Source organism: Podarcis tiliguerta (genome assembly GCF_965153285.1).
Source record: "Podarcis tiliguerta genome assembly, chromosome: 8".
In the NCBI taxonomy this organism is placed as follows: domain Eukaryota; kingdom Metazoa; phylum Chordata; class Lepidosauria; order Squamata; family Lacertidae; genus Podarcis; species Podarcis tiliguerta.
The window spans coordinates 83,835,053-83,854,524 of NC_139541.1; the positions used below are offsets into that span (position 1 = coordinate 83,835,053).

General features: G+C 47.7%; 1 protein-coding gene across 4 annotated transcripts in view; it reads left to right on the forward strand.

Moving 5' to 3' along the window:
- KLC3 (kinesin light chain 3) overlaps nt 1-19,472 on the forward strand; it is a 29,414-nt gene that overhangs the window by 7,911 nt on the left and 2,031 nt on the right. For all 4 annotated transcript variants that reach the window (XM_083455457.1, XM_083455456.1, XM_083455458.1 and 1 more), the window contains exons 3-12: nt 1,254-1,481; nt 3,274-3,352; nt 5,432-5,654; nt 6,795-6,882; nt 9,301-9,402; nt 10,003-10,176; nt 14,143-14,242; nt 15,597-15,640; nt 16,622-16,755; nt 19,095-19,161. In XM_083455457.1, the coding sequence (XP_083311583.1) occupies nt 1,254-1,481; nt 3,274-3,352; nt 5,432-5,654; nt 6,795-6,882; nt 9,301-9,402; nt 10,003-10,176; nt 14,143-14,242; nt 15,597-15,640; nt 16,622-16,755; nt 19,095-19,161 (1,239 nt within the window). The remainder of the gene's footprint in view (nt 1-1,253; nt 1,482-3,273; nt 3,353-5,431; nt 5,655-6,794; nt 6,883-9,300; nt 9,403-10,002; nt 10,177-14,142; nt 14,243-15,596; nt 15,641-16,621; nt 16,756-19,094; nt 19,162-19,472) is intronic.

The window sequence follows — 19,472 nt, forward strand, 5'->3', positions numbered from 1 at the left end:
TATTTGAACATGGCTATCATATCACCCCTTAACCTCCTCTTCTCCAGGCTAAACATGCCCAGCTCCCTTAGCCGTTCCTCATAAGGCATCGTTTCCAGGCCTTTGACCATTTTGGTTGCCCTCCTCTGGACACGTTCCAGTTTGTCAGTGTCCTTCTTGAACTGTGGTGCCCAGAACTGGACACAGTACTCCAGGTGAGGTCTGACCAGAGCAGAATACAGTGGCACTATTACTTCCCTTGATCTAGATGCTATACTCCTATTGATGCAGCCCAGAATTGCATTGGCTTTTTTAGCTGCCGCGTCACACTGTTGGCGCATGTCAAGTTTGTGGTCAACCAAGACTCCTAGATCCTTTTCACATGTACTGCTCTCAAGCCAGGTGTCACCCATCTTGTATTTGTGCCTCTCATTTTTTTTGTAGTGGTAGACTAGCATAGATGGTCTGATCTGCGGGTTTATTTCGGGCACAATTTCCTCCCCCCTTCCTCCCACCCCACCTGATGGAACTGAGAGCTGCAGATGGAGCACGAGAGAAAAGATACAGAACTGCAGCAGCATCTTCGTAGCTTGGACTGATTCAGTAGCCAGGCTCTCCTGATATTTTTATGGAACCTCCAGGTTCAGAGGTAGTCTATCTGGGTTCTATGGAGCATTTGGCCACTGTAAGAAAAGGAAAGTGGGCTATTTGGCTTGATCCAGCCACCAGGCTCTTTTTTTAAAAAAATAATAATATTTTATTAAGATTTTCCATAACATCACAAAAGGAAAAAATACAAAATACAAAAATAATAAAGAAAAACAATTAAAAACAGTTCAATTTTTCATAACATATCTTGCATTTGCTTGTTTCCCGGACCTCCCCACACCTCCCCTCTTTGTATTCCAGTTCAGTTTATTTATTCAGCAAATCCTTTCCCTCTTTACTTTATCCTTATCTTGATCTTAATATATTATACCTCTAAATTTTCCCCTGTTAACATTCCATTTTTACATATTCCTTCATACCGTTGTTACTAAAAATCCCTTAACCTCAATCCAACATCCTTCTAACATTCATTGATTTTATAATATTTCTGTAGATAGTCTTTAAATTTCTTCCAATCTTTTTCCACCAACTCTTCTCCCTGGTCCAGCCACCAGGCTCTTAAACCAAGTTCTTAAACCAGGCAGGGGGAGTTTGTTGTGTTTAGAGTTTGCAAAGAGTCCACCTCCAAACCCAGTTTCCTGCTTCCATCTCGCCCTGCCCCACAGATGATGGTAGCTCTGTCCTCTCACATCGGGTCGCTGGAGGCGGAGAAGCAGAAGCTGCGGGCTCAGGTCAAGCGTCTGTGCCAGGAGAACCTCTGGCTGCGGGACGAACTGGCGCTCACCCAACTGCGCCTTCAGCACAGCGAGGAGTCGGTGGCGCAGCTGGAGGAGGAAAAAAAGCACCTGGAATTCCTCAACCAGCTCAGGCAATATGACCCGAGGGATGATCAGGTACGGACAGGGGGATGTGGCGGCCGTTCGGTCCCCAAAATGAGAGACGCGGGGACACCCGAAGCTGCCTTCTACTGAATCTGTAATGCTGGACAGAGCTCTCTAAGCATGCGCAAAGTGCCTTGTCCTTACTCCCAGCAAATCCGAAACCTACCCAGGATTGGAGGGCGAGCCACAGAGGCAAGAGGCCTCTCAGCAGCCATCAGCCCCAGCGCCTTTGAAAAATAACCAGATCCCCTCGCTTATTCATTCCACCAGGCCTAGGTGAACAGGGAACCAGGCAGAGGGCCTTCTCGGTGGTGGCGCCCGCCCTGTGGAACGCCCTCCCACCAGATGTCAAAGAGATAAATAACTACCAGACTTTTAGAAGACATCTGAAGGCAGCCCTGTTTAGGGAAGCTTTTAATGTTTTATAGATTATTGTATTTTAATATTCTGTTGGAAGCCGCCCAGAGTGGCTGGGGAAACCCAGCCAGATGGGCGGGGTATAAATAATAAATTATTATTATTATTGGAGCAGATCCTCAAACCCCACCCAAAAGGAGATGTTCGAAACGCTTGTCCTGCAAAGCTCCCCGACTCACATTTCCAATCTCCCTTGGTTTTCAGGAATGCAGTATTTTGATTATGCAGCTGCTGTATACCCAGGCCAGACCGCCTGGTCCATGTATTAGTAGCAGCAGTAGTAGTAATAATAATTTATAATTTATACCCTGCCCATCTGGCTGGGTTTCCCCAGCCACGCTTGGCGGCTCCCAACAGAACTAATGGATAATAATAGTTTAAAAAGATAAAACATCAGACATTAAAACCTTCCCTAAACAGGGCTGCCTTAAGATGCCTTCTAATAGTCAGATAGTTGTTTATTTCCTCGGCATCTGATGGGAGGACGTTCCCCAGGGCGGGCACCAGCACCAAGAAGGCCCTTTGCTTGGCTCCCTGTAACCTCACTTCTCGGAGGGAGGGAACTGCCAGAAGGCCCTCGGAGCTGGATGACGGGGGTGGAGACGCTCCTTCAGACCGGTGTTATGTGGTCATTTTGGACTCACAGCTGTCCATGGAGGCACAGGTCAATTCTGTGTCCAGGGCAGCTGTCTGCCAGCTCCGTCTGGTACACAGGATGAGACCCTCCCTGCCCGCGGACTGTCTCACCAGAGTGGTGCGTGCTCTAGTTATCTCTTGCTTGGACTATGGCAATGTGCTCTATGTGGGGCTACCTTTGAAGGTGACCCGGAAACTACAACTAATCCAGAATGCGGCATCTAGATTGGTGACTGGAGGTGGCCACTGAGACCAGATAACACCAGTCTTGAAAGATCTACATTGGCTCCCAGTACGTTTCCGAGCACAATTCAAAGTGTTGGTGTTGACCTTTAAAGCCCTAAATGGCCTCGGCCCAGGATACCTGAAGGAGCATCTCCACCCCCATCGTTCTGCCCGGACGCTGAGGTCCAACTCCAAGGGCCTTCTGGCGGTTCCCTCACTGCGAGAAGCAAAGCTACAGGGAACCAGGCAGAGGGCCTTTTCGGTAGTGGCCCCTGCCCTGTGGAACGCCCTCCCATCAGATGTCAAAGAGATAAACAACTACCTGACGTTTAGAAGACATCTGAAGGCAGCCCTGTTCAGGGAAGTTTTTAATGTGTGACACTTTAATGTATTTTTAATCTTTGTTGGAAGCCGCCCAGAGTGGCTGGGGAAACACAGCCAGATAGGCGGGGTACAAATAATAAATTATTATTATTATTATTATTATTTCTAAGCCAGGAAATGCAGGCATTTGCTCTCTTTGCAGGCGGAGAAAGACGACTCGGAGCAGAGGAAGGATAGCCTGTCTTCACTCTTCCCCAACGATGACGATGAGCAGAGGCAGGGTGCGTACAGGGGCCGATGATGCGCGTTAACCTGCGCATGTCTTTTGAGGCTTAACCCCAACTTGCAATGAAACTGAGGCCCGCCCAGAGGTTCAGTGGGAGCTCAGTTCTGGCCGCAGGTCAACTTTCCGTTTCCAGTTACACAAAAGCAGCACCTCAGGCCAGCATTACCCAACCGGGTGCCCTCCATTTGGGGAGAGGGCAGGACTAGAGTGGTCCCTTGGTTCTCAAACGCCTTGGTATTCAAACAACTTGGAACCCAAAAACTGCAAACCCGGAAGTAGGTGTTCTGGTTCGCGAACTTTTTTCGGAAGCCGAACGTTCTCCAATTTGAGTGCCATGCTTCCGTTTTGAGTGTTATGCTGAGGTCTGTCTGTTTTTGCTATTTATTTTGCGTTTTTGCGGCTCTTTTTGTTTTGTTTTTGCGACGGTGAGGAACCCAGTTCAGCTACTGATTGATTGATTGATTGTGTGATCGTAGTACATTGTTTATTTCTTTCATTTTATGGATCAATGGTCTTGTTAGGCTTCCTCAAACTCGGCCCTCCAGATGTCTTGAGACTACAGTTCCCATCATCCCTGACCACTAGTCCTGCTAGCTAGGGATCATGGCAGTTGTAGGCAAAAAGCATCTGGGGGGGCCGAGTTTGAGGAAGCCTGTGTTAGATAGCAAAATTCATGTTAAACTGCTGTTTTAGGGGTTGGTTGCAGCAATGATTCTGAATCCCAGTTGCTGGAAACGGCAGGAGGGGAAACTTGCTCTTGTGCTAGAATTCTGCTTTGCTGGTTTCGCACAGGCAGCTGGTTGGCCACTGCGAAGGCAGGATGCTGGACTAGACAGGCCCTTGGCCTCATCCAGCACCCTCTTTTTGGGTTCTTTCTTATTTTCCTTCCCTGGTGTGGTGACCCCGCGGTCAGAGATAGAATGTCTTGGGAAAGTGAAATTAAGTGCTTGGTTAGTAACCTAAAACCCTCACTGGTCTTCTTTCTGGTAGCTAGACAGGTGGGCCAGTTTTCGGGGTTGTGTTTAACCTTCGCCCCACCCCAGTGAAGGCCGCATTCTGACCCAGTGGGTGGTCTCTCCCGCTTGTGGGGGGGGGTGACCTGGGGGCAGCACTAATAGGCAAAGGGAGGGCGCTTGGAGGTGCGAACAAGTATCCGGACTTTGAAAACCTGGCATCACATGATCAAATCAATCATTTTTGTTGAACTAATTAAACTCAATAGTTTTAATTGGGTTTTGAACAAACGTGCAATTAATTAATTATACCCGATTATAATTTTATTGGGACGTGGGTGGCGCTGTGGGTTAAACCACAGAGCCTAGGGCTTGCCGATAAGAAGGTTGGCGGTTCGAATCCAGCGACGGGGTGAGCTCCCGTTGCTCTGTCCCTGCTCCTGCCAACCTAGCAGTTCGAAAGCACGTCAAAGTGCAAGTAGATAAATAGGTACCACTCCAGCGGGAAGGTAAACGGCGTTTCCGTGCACTGCTCTGGTTTGCCAGAAGCGGCTTAGTCCTGCTGGCCACATGACTCGGAAGCTGTACACCGGCTCCCTTGGCCAGTAAAGCGAGATGAGCGCCGCAACCCCAGAGTCGTCCACGACTGGACCTAATGGTCCGGGGTCCCTTTACCTTTACCTCATAATTTTATTGTGTCATTATCTTCCTTAGCGGGTTGTGCAAACTGCTTTTCTGAATAATGCTGAGTTTCTGGAACCGAGGGGACAGTGGCTCTCAAAAGTTTGGGAAGCACTGTTGTTGTTTTTTCTTTTTTTGTTAAATCATTTGTATTAATTTTCCAATAAAAAACATCCAATTAACATATCAAATCACAATCCAATAAAATAAAAAGAGTCGAATTATCTTCCAAATTGCAATTACCGGTATTAATTTTTGGGGCTTCCCGTAGTCTGGACCTTGAAGCATAACTCCAAATCTTGATCCTGGCGCTCGTCGTTGTTTCCATATTTCCACGTTAGAAGTGCTGTTCTAACCCCCCCATGTTTCGGATGGGATCTGGGTTCAGGAATCTCCTCCTGCAATGGGCTCAACTTACCTGTCTCTCTCGTCTGTGGCAGGAGGGAGTCCGAGCGCAGCCGCTTCGGCCGCTCAGCAAGGGGGCTACGAGATCCCGGCGCGGCTGCAGACCCTCCACAACCTGGTGATCCAGTATGCCTCCCAGGGGCGCTACGAAGTGGCCGTCCCCCTCTGCAAACAGGCGCTGGAAGACCTAGAGAAGAGCTCTGGACACAGCCACCCAGATGTGGCCACCATGCTGAACATCTTAGCCTTGGTTTATAGGTAAGGGGGGTGGCAGGGGGGGCGTGTTGTGTGGGAAAGGGTCCCGGGCTGCTGAGAAGAGCCTTGGAAAGAGAAGACTTAGAGCTTTGATTCCTGCATTGTAGGGGGTTGGGCTAGATGGCATCTGGGTGCCCCTGCCAACTCCCCAATTCTATAAGCATCCTCTGCAGGAGCCCAAAGTTCCACCAAAGTTAGAGATGCAGTGGCGTATTGTGGGGGGTGCAGGGGGAGCCGGCCGCACCGGGCGCAACATCTGGGGGTTAGGGTTAGGGGGCGCAAATCCACGGGTTAGGGGGCGCAAATCCACGGGTTAGGGGGTGCAAATTACTTGCCTTGCCCCGGGTGCTGACAACCCACGCTACGCCACTGTAGAGATGTCCAGCATTCAGAGGCCGTCTCCTTCTCAGGACTTCTGCAGGTGTGGCTGAGGCACCGATGCTTTTTGCATGAAATAATAATAATAATAATAATAGTAATTAATTTTTATTTAACCCGCCCCCCCTTCCCGGTTTAAAAACCGGGCTCAGGGCGGCTAACAGCAAATATAAAACATTGGTTAAAATGCGACTTAAAAACAGCATAAAAGACAACATAAAATGCAGCATCAATTATCAATGAAATTCAAAAATTCAGGGATCATTTGGGGGGGGGGACCCAGTCAGTAGGCATCGAATGATCCCCAGGGCTAACTGGCCAAGCTGGTCCTACTAGGGCCCGCAAGGAGACCAGAGAAGAATTTAAATATGGAGTCCCAGAAAGGGTTTCTTCGTAGAAGAGGAAAGAGAAAAGGGAATAGAGGATCAGGCTAATTAAAATTGAAGGCCATATCTCTCTCTCTTTGTCTATCTATCTATCATTAAATTTTCTATTTTACAACTTAAAGTCCTCATTTATACATCCTTAAGATATCAGCGACTTCTTCTCTTTCCATGGTTCACGTTACGTATAATAAATCCCTGCATATTTTACAAAAACTATACCGTTCTGTACTCCATTGTTACATGCATCAAAACTTATTTACACTGTTGAATTTATCTCAGTGCTGCCAGCATTCTCAGCTGTACACTGTTATTTCTCATATATTCAGTAAACATTTTCCAATCTCCTGGGGTTTTTTTGTACCATCTTCTTCCGCCGCAGGGACCAGAACAAGTACAAGGAGGCCACGGAGCTGCTGAACGATGCCCTTGATATCCGGGAGCAAACTCTGGGTGTGGAGCACCCCGCCGTGAGTGTCCGTCTGGGGCTCGGTGGAGGGTAATGCTGCTTGGGTCCGGTTAAGGCTTCTCTTCTTTGTGTCTTCTCCTCTGGGAGTATTTTGATGGGTGGGGGCAGAGATCATTTATGCTGGTCTCCTGGGTTAAGCGAGAGGCGAGGTCCAAGTCCAGTCCGAGGTCGAAGGAGCAATATGGAGGCAGTCCGTAAAAGCTGGAGCTGGGTGCAGGGCAGAGAGTCAGGTGAGGTCAGGGACGCAGGACAGGGTTCAGGCAGGAACTGGCGACCAACAATGTTGCTCCCGCAACTTGGGACTGGGGCTGGCCGGCTTTTATCTCCCCCGAGGCATAGGGCAGCCCCGATCCTCAGGTGACTCGCCTCTCCAGGCCTGGAGACAAGCAGTTCCTCCTGCGGGAACTTAGTTCCCTCCACCTCTCTGCCCTGAGCCTCTGCAGCTCAGGAGAGGCTGGAGGGTTCCCGGACCCAGAGGCCACCTCCTCTTCCTCTGACGGGGCTGAGAGTGGAGTCCTCCATCACCTCAGGAGCCAGAGTGGATTCAGGTGGTGCCTGCACCTGAGGATCCAGCACAGGTGAGGACCCTTCAGGCTCATGCCCCAGCCCCGGCTCAGCTGGTTCTGGAGACGGGGACTCCTGTGCAGGCTGGGATTCCTCAGGTTCAGCCTCCGAGTCCGAATCCCAGGCCATCATACCATGTTACTAAGAGAGTGACACCATAAGGTCACTCTCTTAGTAAAAATACAACTCTTCTGGACACCCTTGGAAGTTTTGAAGAGTCTCTTGTGCTCCCAAATTTTTTTTGTTGTTTAATCGTTTAGTCGTGACCCCCTGGACCAGAGCACGCCAGGCACTCCTGTCTTCCACGGCCTCCCACAGTTTGGTCAAACTCATGCTGGTAGCTTCGAGAACACTGTCCAACCATCTCGTCCTCTGTCATCCCCTTCTCCTTGTGCCCTCCATCTTTCCCAGCATCAGGATCTTTTCCAGGGAGTCTTCTCTTCTCATGAGGTGGCCAAAGTCTTGGAGCCTCAGCTTCAGGATCTGTCCTTCCAGTGAGCACTCAGGGCTGGTTTCCTTCAGAATGGAGAGGTTGGATCTTCTTGCAGTCCATGGGACTCTCAAGAGTCTCCTCCAGCACCAGAATTCAAAAGCACAAATTATTCGGCCATCAGCCTTCTTTATGGTCCAAGCTCCCAAAGATGCAGTGTTTAAAAGGTGCTAGGCCTTCGAGGGGGTGTGTGAGGAGAGCTTGGCTGATGCCCCTCCCCAAATGGTGCAGTTAGTGCCAGATGCTGCAGCACAATTGCTGACAGCATTGAGGAATCATCTGCATGGAAGTCCTGCACTCAGAGGTCTGCTCAGAAGATGCTGATTTGTTACCTGCCCAAGTTCAGGGTGTTGCTATTAGTACAGTGGTACCTCAGGTTACAAGGGATGCGGGTGGCGCTGTGGGTTAAATCACAGAGCCTAGCGCTTGCCGATCAGAAGGTTCGAATCCCCGTGACGGGGTGAGCTCCCGTTGCTCGGTCCCTGCTCCTGCCAACCTAGCAGTTCAGAAGCATGTCAAAGTGCAAGTAGATAAATAGGTACCGCTCTGTCAGGAAGGTAAACGGCGTTTCCGTGCGCTGCTCTGGTTCGCCAGAAGCAGCTTAGTCATGCTGCCCACATGACCCGGAAGCTGTACGCCGGCTCCCTCGGCCAATAAAGTGAGATGGGCGCCACAACCCCAGAGTTGGTCACGGCTGGACCAAATGGTCAGGGGTCCATTTACCTTTACCTCAGGTTGCATATGCTTCAGGTTACAGACTCTGCTAACCCAGAAATAGTACCTCAGGTTAAGAACTTTGTACCTCAGAAACCCAGAAATAGTACCTCAGGTTACCTCAGGTTGAGAACAGAAATTGTGCAGCCGTAGCGGGAGGCCCCATTAGCTAAAGTGGTACCTCAGGTTAAGAACAGTTTCAGATTAATAATGAACCTCCGGAATGAATTAAGTTCTTAACCCGAGGTACCCCTGTACTGTTATTTTTATTTTGATTCTGCATTTTGCGGTTTTATATTTTGATTTTATTCTGTGAACCACCCTGATACCTCCTGTATATACCGTGGTACCAGAAAAACAAATAATAACAATAAGATTCTGTGTATAAAATAACAAAATGAGATACAGTACAATGTGAATAATCAGAAGTTTATTTTATTTTATTTAATCCATCCTTTATCTTTTATTTTCTTCTTCTTTTCTCTCTCTATTTTTTTCTTTTCTTCTTTTTCTACATAAAGTACGTGCATGTAGCTTGTAGAAAATGTAACATGGTGTATTGTTGTGCAAATTTGTGTTGAATGCTTAATAAAGGTTTTTTAAAAAATATTAAAAAAGAAATAAACAAACCTTTCCTCCTGTTTCTGACAGGTGGCCGCCACTCTTAATAACTTGGCCGTGCTGTATGGCAAGAGGGGGAAATACACAGAAGCCGAACCGCTCTGCAAGAGAGCCTTAGAGATCAGAGAGAAGGTACAGGCTTTACCGGAGACCCCGAGAAAAACTCTATTCAACCCATCTTAAGGACTAGAAACTTAACTTCGCTTTAAAAAAAACCGGACAGACAGATAGACAAGGTTCCGATTATGCTGATCTCAGCACTCAGACTCTGACCAGACCCAGAATTGTGGAATACACAATACTTTCAAAGTCACATTTTAACAGTAGGATGGTCTGACAATAAGGCTGGCGGAATCAACCCCTCTTTTTGGTCTCTGCAATTAAAGCAGTGTGTGTGTGTGTGCGTGCGTGCGTGTGCGTGTGTGCACTGCATCAATCTGCATTTTTAATAAGAAAAGCACACAAACTCACATTTCTTTTCTCCCAAAACTTGCTTTTTTTTAAAAAAAAAAAGCTGAGAATAAATGCATTTATATCTCACCATCCCCCCCCCCCAGGAGCTCTAGATGGTATATGCCTGGTTCCCCCCCCCCTCCTTCATTTAATCCCCATCACAACAGCCCTCCAAGGCATGCCAGGCTGAGAGAGGCAGTGACACCCAGTGGGAGGATCTGAACCCTGGCCTCTCCCAGGTCCCAATGCTAGAATCTCTTACCCACTCTTGTTTTTCAGGTGTTGGGCACCGATCACCCAGACGTGGCCAAGCAGCTGAACAACCTGGCGCTCCTGTGCCAGAACCAAGGGAAGTTTGAGGAGGTGGAGCAGTACTACCAGAGGGCTCTCTGCATCTACCAGACCCGGCTGGGGCCCGACGACCCAAACGTGGCCAAGACCAAGAACAACCTGGTAAACGATGGGGAGACGTTTTGTGTGTGTGTCGGCCAGAGGAAATTTACTTTTCAGGACATCAGAAGAGCCTGGCCACTAGAGGTCCATCTAGTCTAGCATCCTGTTCTTGCAAATAAACCTAAGAACCTAGGAAACAAGGTAGACTGCCTCTGGAGCTGGAGGCTCCACAAGAACCTAACAACTGGCAACAACAACAACAACAACAACAACAACAACAACAATAATAATAATAATAATTTATTTATACCCCGTCCATCTGGCCGGGCTTCCCCAGCCACTCTGGGCGGCTTCCAACAAAATATTACAATACCGTAATACATCAAACATTAAAAGCTTCCCTAAACAGGGCTGCCTTCAGATGCCTTGTAAAAGTCTGGTAGTTCTTTATCTCTTTGACATCTGGTGGGAGGGCGTTCAACAGGGCGGGTGCCACCACTGAGAAGGCCCTCTGCCTGGTTCCCTGTAACCTCACTTCTTGCAGTGAGGGAACCGCCAGAAGGCCCTCGGAGCTGGACCTCAGTGTCCGGGCAGAACGACGGGGATGGAGACGCTCCTTCAGGTATACAGGACTGAGGCCGTTTAGGGCTTTAAAGGTCAGTACTAACACTTTGAATTGTGCTCGGAAAAGTACTAGGAGCCAATGTAGGTTTTTCAAGACCGGTGTTATGTTGTCCCGGCGGCTACTCCCAGTCACCAGTTTAGCTGCCGCATTCTGGATTAGTTGTAGTTTCTGGGTCACCTTCAAAGGTAGCCCCACGTAGAGTGCATTGCAGTAGTCCAAGCATTCAGAACATTGCTGTCTTCAACTGCCAGAGGCAGAACATGGTCATTGTGGCTGGTAGCCATCAGTAGACCTCTCCTCCATGAGTTTATTACTGACTTTCTCAATAATCCAAAGGTCCCAAAATGATTTACAAGAATAAAATACAGTAGGAAAAAAATACACAGAAATCAAGAGTGAAAGCATCCCATGATTGGTGCAGCCCAAACGATGACAAGGTTGTTGCTAGGCAGGCTTCCCAGATGGGTGGACATTTCACAGACAGGATCTACTATAGAAGATGACTATTCAGCAACACAACTGCCCTGGTCATTGCAGGACTGTTCGACTTTTGGGTTCCTTTTGACTCACTCGGTGCTGGTGTTTCATTTGGAAATGGTTCATAATGATTCAGTATGTGGGCTGTTTTATATATATATATATATATATATATATATATATATATATATATATATAATTTTTATTCAATTTTTCCAATATAGAATTAATACAATTCATACATCTTTTTTACATCCATTCTCTTTTTTTGACTTCCCTCAACTTGACTGATACTCCTTCCCCTCTTAATTTCTTACACATTTCTAAAGCCTTCCATCTATTATTTTGTAAATTAAGTCTTATTTTACTCATATTCTAACATTTCTTCTTACAGAGCTTCATTAAAGCTTACAAGCGTTATTTGCTTTTCACTTAGATTATGCATATAAGAAGGTACATTCTATCATATGTGGTGGGAGTGTAAGAAAGTAAAAAGCTTTTGGGAAATGATATATAATGAATTGGAAAAAATGTTTAAATACACTTTTGTTAAGAAACCAGAAGCGTTCTTACTTGGTATTACAGGGAACGAGATAAATAAGAAAGACAGGAAGTTATTTTTATATGCAGTGACAGCAGCGAGAATATTAATGGCTCAGAAATGGAAGCAAGAGGAGCTACCTACATTGGAAGAATGGAGAATGAAGATGACGGACTTTGCAGAACTTGATAGACTGACAGGAAGGATCCGAAATCAACGAGATCAGAGATTTATAGAAGATTGGGAAAAGTTTACAGTATGTGGGCTGTTTTTAATGTAGAGTAACAACAGCGATGAGGTGTTCTTGTGCACAAACAACACACATTTCAATATTTGCATCATTTGCACAACAGCCACTTTAAAGCTTTATCTTTTATTTATTTTTGCAATGGCTTTGCTGCCTCAGCACAACTCAGGAAAAAGCCATCGATTGCAAAGATCAGCCATTATATATATGCATGCAATATGACTGCGGAAGAATAGAAAACTCCGCAAGCAGAATTTCCTAGGTAATAAAGGTTAGGCTGCTCTTGGAGATGAAAAAAAGTTCAGCTGGAGGTTCCAGCTGTCAGTGCAAATTAAAACCAGCTAAAATTCAGCCTAGGTTGTTGTTGTTGTTTAGTTGTTTAGTCGTGCCGAGTCTTCGTGACCCCCTGGACCAGAGCACGCCAGGCACTCCTGTCTTCCACTGCCTCCCGCAGTTTGGTCAAACTCATGCTGGTAGCTTTGAGAACACTGTCCCACCATCTCGTCCTCTGTCGTCCCCTTCTCCTTGCGCCCTCCATCTTTCCCAACATCAGGGTCTTTTCCAGGGAGTCTTCTCTTCTCATAAGGTGGCCAAAGTCTTGGAGCCTCAGCTTCACGATCTGTCCTTCCAGTGAGCACTCAGGGCTGATTTCCTTCAGAATGGAGAGGTCTGATCTTCTTGCAGTCCATGGGACTCTCAAGAGTCTCCTCCAGCACCAGAATTCAAAAGCATCCATTCTTCGGCGATCAGCCTTCTTGATGGTCCAGCTCTCACTTCCATACATCATAGCTGGGAAAACCATAGCTCAGCCTAGGTTATCAAAGTGCAAAGTGCAACTTAGACCTACAGGGGAACAGGCCCTGTAGAAAGGGTTTCATTGCCAGTACATAAAATTAGAATGCCGTAAAAGCTAGTTAATTGTTTTTTCGTTTTTTCTTTCTCTATTTTTTTTTTTTTTTTACTTTTCAGGTTTATACATTTCACTGATTTTATAAGCATTTTGACCTTTCAAAACTCGACTTCCTTCCCCCTCTTTCTGCGGTTCCTTAAATTTATTTTTAATATCTTCTGCGTATCCAAATTAACTTAATTCGCTCATTTATTCATCTTCTTTAAGTATAAACTCTTATGAAATGGCAGGTTATTACAATAATCCTGCCAATTTTTTCTTATCTGTTTACAGTTTATCTGTAAACATTCAATAAACCATTTCCGTTCTTTTATAAAAAAAGTTTGTTATTTTTATTTCTTATTCTTCCGGTGAGTCCCGCCATTTCTGCATATTCCATAAGATTTTGTATCCATTCTTCCTTTGCTGGAACTTCTACTTTTTTCCATTTTGGGGCAAGTAACATCCTTTCCACAGTAGTCGCATATATGAATAAATCGCTATACAGTTTGGGTAGTTCTGTTCCTATACAGTGGTACCTTGGGTTACATACGCTTCAGGTTACAGACTCCGCTAACCCAGAAATAGTAACTCGGGTTAAGAACTTTGCTTCAGGATGAGAACAGAAATCGTGCTTTGGTGGCGCAGCAGCAGCGGGAGGCCCCATTAGCTAAAGCGGTGCTTCAGGTTCAGAACAGTTTCAGGTTAAGAATGAACCTCCAGAACGAATTAAGTACTTAACCCGAGGTACCACTGTAATGCGCAAAAGGAAAGCTTCTGAAGTTTTTTTTACAAATCTCATTTTAAACATCCCTTTCATTTCATTATATATCATTTCCCAGTAAGCCTTAACCTTACTAGAAGACCATCGCATAAGATAAAAAGAACCTGTTTTCTAGTTACCGTATTTTTTGCTCTATAAGACTCACTTTTTCCCTCCTAAAAAGTAAGGGGAAATGTGTGTGCGTCTTATGGAGTGAATGCAGGCTGCGCAGCTGTCCCAGAAGCCAGAACAGCAAGAGGGATCGCTGCTTTTGCTGTGCAGCGATCCCTCTTGCTGTTCTGGCTTCTGAGATTCAGAATAATCTTTTTTCTTGTTTTCCTCCTCCAAAAACTAGGTGCGTCTTGTGGTCTGGTGCGTCTTATAGAGCGAAAAATACGGTAATTGTTTTTTCAGTAGGGAAACAGGTGACGTTATCAGGTATGGAGCCACCCAGCTAAAACTGCCTTCCTCTCTTCTCGCCCAGGCATCGTCTTACCTGAAGCAGGGAAAGTACCAACAGGCTGAGGAGCTCTACAAGGAAATTCTGTCCACACATGACCAGGATTTGGGCGTCAGCAGAGGCGGTGAGCAGCCGGATTGCAGTTGTGTTTCTCTGCAGCAGTGTATGGAGAGGGAAGCTTGGGGAAGGGCGATGTAGCGGCAAACCGTGCATCATAATAATAATAATAATAATAATAATAATAATAATAATAATTCATTTATATTCCGCCCTCCCCAGCCGAAGCTGGGCTCAGAGCAGCTAGCAACAATAAAAGTAACACAGCATTCTAAAATCAATTCATTCTAAAACTAATTCAGAATCAAATTAATGGCAACCATTGGGCTAGAGTTCTATGAGGATTATGAAAGGAGGGGTTCAGACCGAGTCCAAACCAAAGGCCAGGCGGAACAGCTCTGTCTTGCAGGCCCTGCGGAAAGATGTCAAGTCCCACAGGGCCCTAGTCTCTTGTGACAGAGCGTTCCACCAGATCGGGGCCACAGCTGAAAAGGCCCTGGCCCTAGTTGAGACCAATCTAACCACCTTGCGACCTGGGACCTCCAAAATGTTGTCTTTTGTGGACCTTAAGGTCTTCCGTGGGACATACCAGGAGAGGCGGTCCCGTAGGTACGAGGGTCCTAGGCCGTATAGGGCTTTAAAGGTCAAAGCCAGCACCTTAAACCTGATCCTGTACTCCACTGGGAGCCAGTGCAGCTGGTATAGGACCGGGTGAATGTGATCCTGCAGCGAGGCCCCCTTCTGCACCCGCTGGAGTTTCTGGGTCAGTCTCAAGGGCAGCCCCACATAGAGCGAGTTACAGTAGTCAAGTCTGGAGGTGACCGTAGTGTGGATCACTGTGGCTAGGTCAGGGCGAGAAAGGTAAGGAGCATCTTCTTCTAAGGTTACCAGATTTTTTTCAATGAATCCGGGGACACTTTTCTTTTCTTTTTTTAAATAATATTTATTAGAGGTTTAATAGTTACAGAAAAAAGAAGAAAAAAAACAATAAAAAATTTAACAGAACAAGACAATACCTTACAATACATCAAAAATAAAAACAAAAAACAATACAGCAAAACAACAACAAAAAACACAACAAAAACATTTAAAAACACATCCAATATTTCCATATCTTTACCTTTCATTTACTTGTTTCATCGACCTCCTCACACCTCCCTTTTTTGTATTCTAGTTCAATTAGCTATTTCAGCAAATCCTTTCCATCTTTCTCAATTTTTTGTTCTATAATTTATCTTAACACAATCTAACCTTAAATTTCCCACTTTGGCCCATGAATCCGGGGACACTTTTCAACTTCCTGCTAAATAGATGGATTTTGTCAGGGGGCTGATTTGTAAATCTGGGGGACTGTCCCCGGGAAACGGGTATGTCCGGCACCCTTTTCTTATTCTCTCCATCCTTTCCCCTGCATCTTTCAGATGAGAGCAGAACGGGACCTGGAAGAGGCGCTGTGTATAGCCAGGTTTGTGTTGCGGCTGCTTTGGGGAGCTTTCCCACCTCTTCTCTGTTTTTAGGTCTTGACCCCACCTCCCCATCCTAGTCTGCAGAAAGATTGTGGTACCCTTTACACCCCCAGCAGGATTTAATGGTGGCTCCTTCATTTCAGAGGGACGCGGGTGGCGCTGTGGGTTAAACCACAGAGCCCAGGACTTGCCGATCAGAAGGTCGGCGGTTTGAATCCCCGCGACGGGGTGAGCTCCCGTTGCTCGGTCCCTGCTCCTGCCAACCTAGTAGTTCAAAAGCATGTCAAAGTGCAAGTAGATAAATAGGTACCGCTCTGGCGGGAAGGTAAACGGCGTTTCCGTGCGCTGCTCTGGTTCGCCAGAAGCGGCTTAGTCCTGCTGGCCACATGACCCGGAAGCTGTACGCCGGCTCCCTCGGCCAATAAAGTGAGATGAGCGCCGCAGCCCCAGAGTCGGCCACGACTGGACCTAATGGTCAGGGGTCCCTTTACCTTTACCTTTTAACCTGCACTTCAGGGGGTTGGACTAGACAATCCTTTGGGTCCCTTCCAACTCTACAGTTCTGTAGATGGACACTGGTTGCGCTGTGGTCTAAACCACTGAGCCTCTTGGTCTTGCCGATCAGAAGGTCGGCGGTTTGAATCCCCGCGACGGAGTGAGCTCCCTTTGCTCTGTCCCAGCTCCTGCCAACCTAGCAGTTTGAAAGCAGACCAGTGCAAGTAGATAAACAGGTACCGCTCCGGCGGGAAAGTAAACAGCATTTCCGTGCGCTCTGGTTTCCATCACAGTGTCCCAGTTGTGGCAGAAGTGGTTTAGTCCTGCTGGCCACATGACCTGGAAATCTGTCTGTGGACAAACGCCGGCTCCCTCGGCCTGAAAGCCAGATCAGCGCTGCAACCCCAGAGTCGCCTTTGACGTGACTTAACCGTCCAGGGGTCCTTTACCTTTTTACAATTCTGTGATCCCTCCCTTTTTGCCAGGACTCCCTTGGGAACCTGAGGCGCAGCAGTTCCTTTTCCCGCTTCCGCGAGTCCCTCAAGCGAGGCAGCGAGAAACTCGTCTCCAAACTCAAAGGGGAAGGCGGACGGCGGCCCATTGCAGCCTCGGCCCCAGGGTGAGTCTCCCTGGAACCTGGAGGCAGGAACTTTTGCCTCCTAGCAAGCAATTCTCACACAAACACCGTTCTCGCGAGAAACGATTGAGGGAATTGGGGGTGTTTAGCCTGTGGAAGATGGAGAGCGTGAGATGACAGCCATCTTCAAATATCTGAAGGGCTGATGGACCAAGCTTGTTTTTGTTGGGATACTGCCAGGGAGACAAAGTCCATCATGACTCCACGTCGTCTCCGGACGTCCATCGATCTCCCGTAGACACGCAGTATCAGCAATTAGCGACACGAGCTCCAGAAATAGCTTGCCACATTCCAGAGCCGTGCACGCTCTATCAGCAGATAATGCACACAGCGAAAGATGCACTCAGGAGAGCATTGTTTACAAGTTTATTTCTGCGTTGATCAGAACAAAGAAAAACATGACTGCCTGCTTCAGTGTCTCCGGCACACAGAGAGAAACGAAAGCAAAGACACAACAGAAACATCCTGTGAAACAGGAAATGCGCAGGCTGTGACACAAACATCCTGTTCTCTTTTAAGGTGGAACGGAAATATCCTAACAGTTTTCTCCTGCTCTGGAGGGCAGGAACCGAAACAATGGCTCCAAGTTACTAGAAAGGATAGTCTGACTAAATATTAGGAAGCGCTTTCTGAGGGTAAGAACTCTAACAGTAGAAGAGGCTCCCTGGGAAGCTGGCCCCCTCTTCCCGACTTTGGAGGTTTTTAAGTAGAGGTTGGGTGGCTATCCGCCCTGGATGCTTTAGTTGAGATTCCTGCATTGTTGCAGAGGGCTGGAATAGATGACCTTTGGGGGTCCCTTCCAACTCCATGATTCGTTGTTGGTTGGACAGCCATCAGTCAGGGATTCTTGAGCTGCGATTCCTGCCTTCCAGGAGGTTGCGCTAGATTACCAGGGGGAGGGGAGCGCTGCTTCCAACTTTCTGATTCTCTGATTCTTTAAAAAGCCAATAATAATAATAATAATAATAATAATAATAATTTATTATTTATACCCCAGCCACTCTGTGCAGCTCCCAACAGAATACAGTCATACCTAGGGTTACAGATGCTTCAGGTTGCGTTTTTTCGGGTTACTGACCCGCCGAAACCTGGAAGTACCGGAACGGGTTACCGTATTTTTCGCCCTATAGGACGCACTTCTTCCCCTCCAAAAATGAAGGGGAAATCTGGGTGCGTCCTATGGGGCAAATGCAGGCTTTCGCTGAAGCTTGGAGAGCGAGAGGGGTCGGTGCGCACCGACCCCTCTCGCTCTCCAGGCTTCAGGAAGCTATCGGCAAGCCTGGGGAGCCCACGGGAGTTCCCATAGGGCTCCCTAGGCTGCAGATAGCAGCCTGCTGCACGGAGCGCAGGGCGCACTGAAGCAGAGCGCCCCGTGCCTCGGGCAGACATCAGGCAGCCCCACAAGCTTGGGGGACAGCGGGGAGGCGCAGTGCCGCCATCCCGCTGTTCCCCGACCTGGTTTGGATTCCCCGACCTGGTTTTGGGGGGGAAATAGAGGGGAATTTTTTTCCCCTTTATTTCCCCCCAAAAAAACTAGGTGCGTCCTATGGGCTGGTGCATCCTATGGGACGAAAAATACGGTACTTCCGGGTACTGGCAGTCGTGCATGCGCAGAAGTGCTAGATTGTGCTTTGCACATGGGCAGAAGCACCGAATTGCAACCCGAGCGCCCACTGTACTAAAAACATGATAAAACATCAAACATTAAAAACTTCCCTAAGCAGGGCTGCCTTGAGAAGTCTTCTAAAAGTCAGGGAGTTGTTTATTTCCTTGACATCTGACTGGAAGGCATTCCACAGGGCGGGCACCACCACCGAGAAGGCCCACTTCTCACAGGGAGGGAGGAAACCGCCAGAAGGCCCTCGGAGCTGGACCTGAGGTATACCCCGCATATCTGGCTGGGTTTCCCTAGCCACTCTGGGCAGCTTCCAACAAAGTATTAAAATACAGTAGTCTGTTAAAACATTAAAAGCTTCCCTAAAGAGGGCTGCCTTCAGATGTCTTCTAAAAATCTGGTAGTTGTTGTTCTCTTTGACATCTGGTGGGAGGGCGTTCCACAGGGCGGGTGCCACCACCAAGAAGGCCCTCTGCCTGATTCCCTGTAACTTGGCTTCTCGCAATGAGGGAACCACCAGAAGGCCCTCGGAGCTGGACCTCAGTGTCTGGGCAGAACAATGGAGGTGGAGACGCTCCTTCAGGTATACTGGGCCTTTGAGGCCGTTTAGGGCTTTAAAGGTCAGCACCAACCCTTTGAATTGTGCTCAGAAACCAGGCATGCACAGGTGCATCAGAACTTGACAGGCGTTTGTCTTTTTGGACAGGATGAAAAGGGCCACTTCCCTGAACGTCCTGCACGTGGGCGAGAGAGCGGCTGCTGCGTCCCCGACGGTGAGTCTGTGGCAGGGGAGAGGAGGGGCAAGGTGCCAGGGCTGCGTGGCAAGGCTGCGGGGACAGAGCCCTGCCAAACATGCAGGAAATCCTGGGGGGTCAGTTTCCTTTGTGGCTGGCGGAAGGGGGCCCTGGCAGCCCAGCCAGCAAAGGTTTTACGTTGCCACTCCCTGCCCTGGCATGTGCCTTCCTGGCGTTGCTGGCCTGCCAGTCCGTTTGGAAGATGCTGGCGTACAGCCCCTTAGAAGTGCATCTGTGTAACTCATTGCCACAAGAAACCCAAATTGGGTGGCTTTAAATGAGGATGAGAT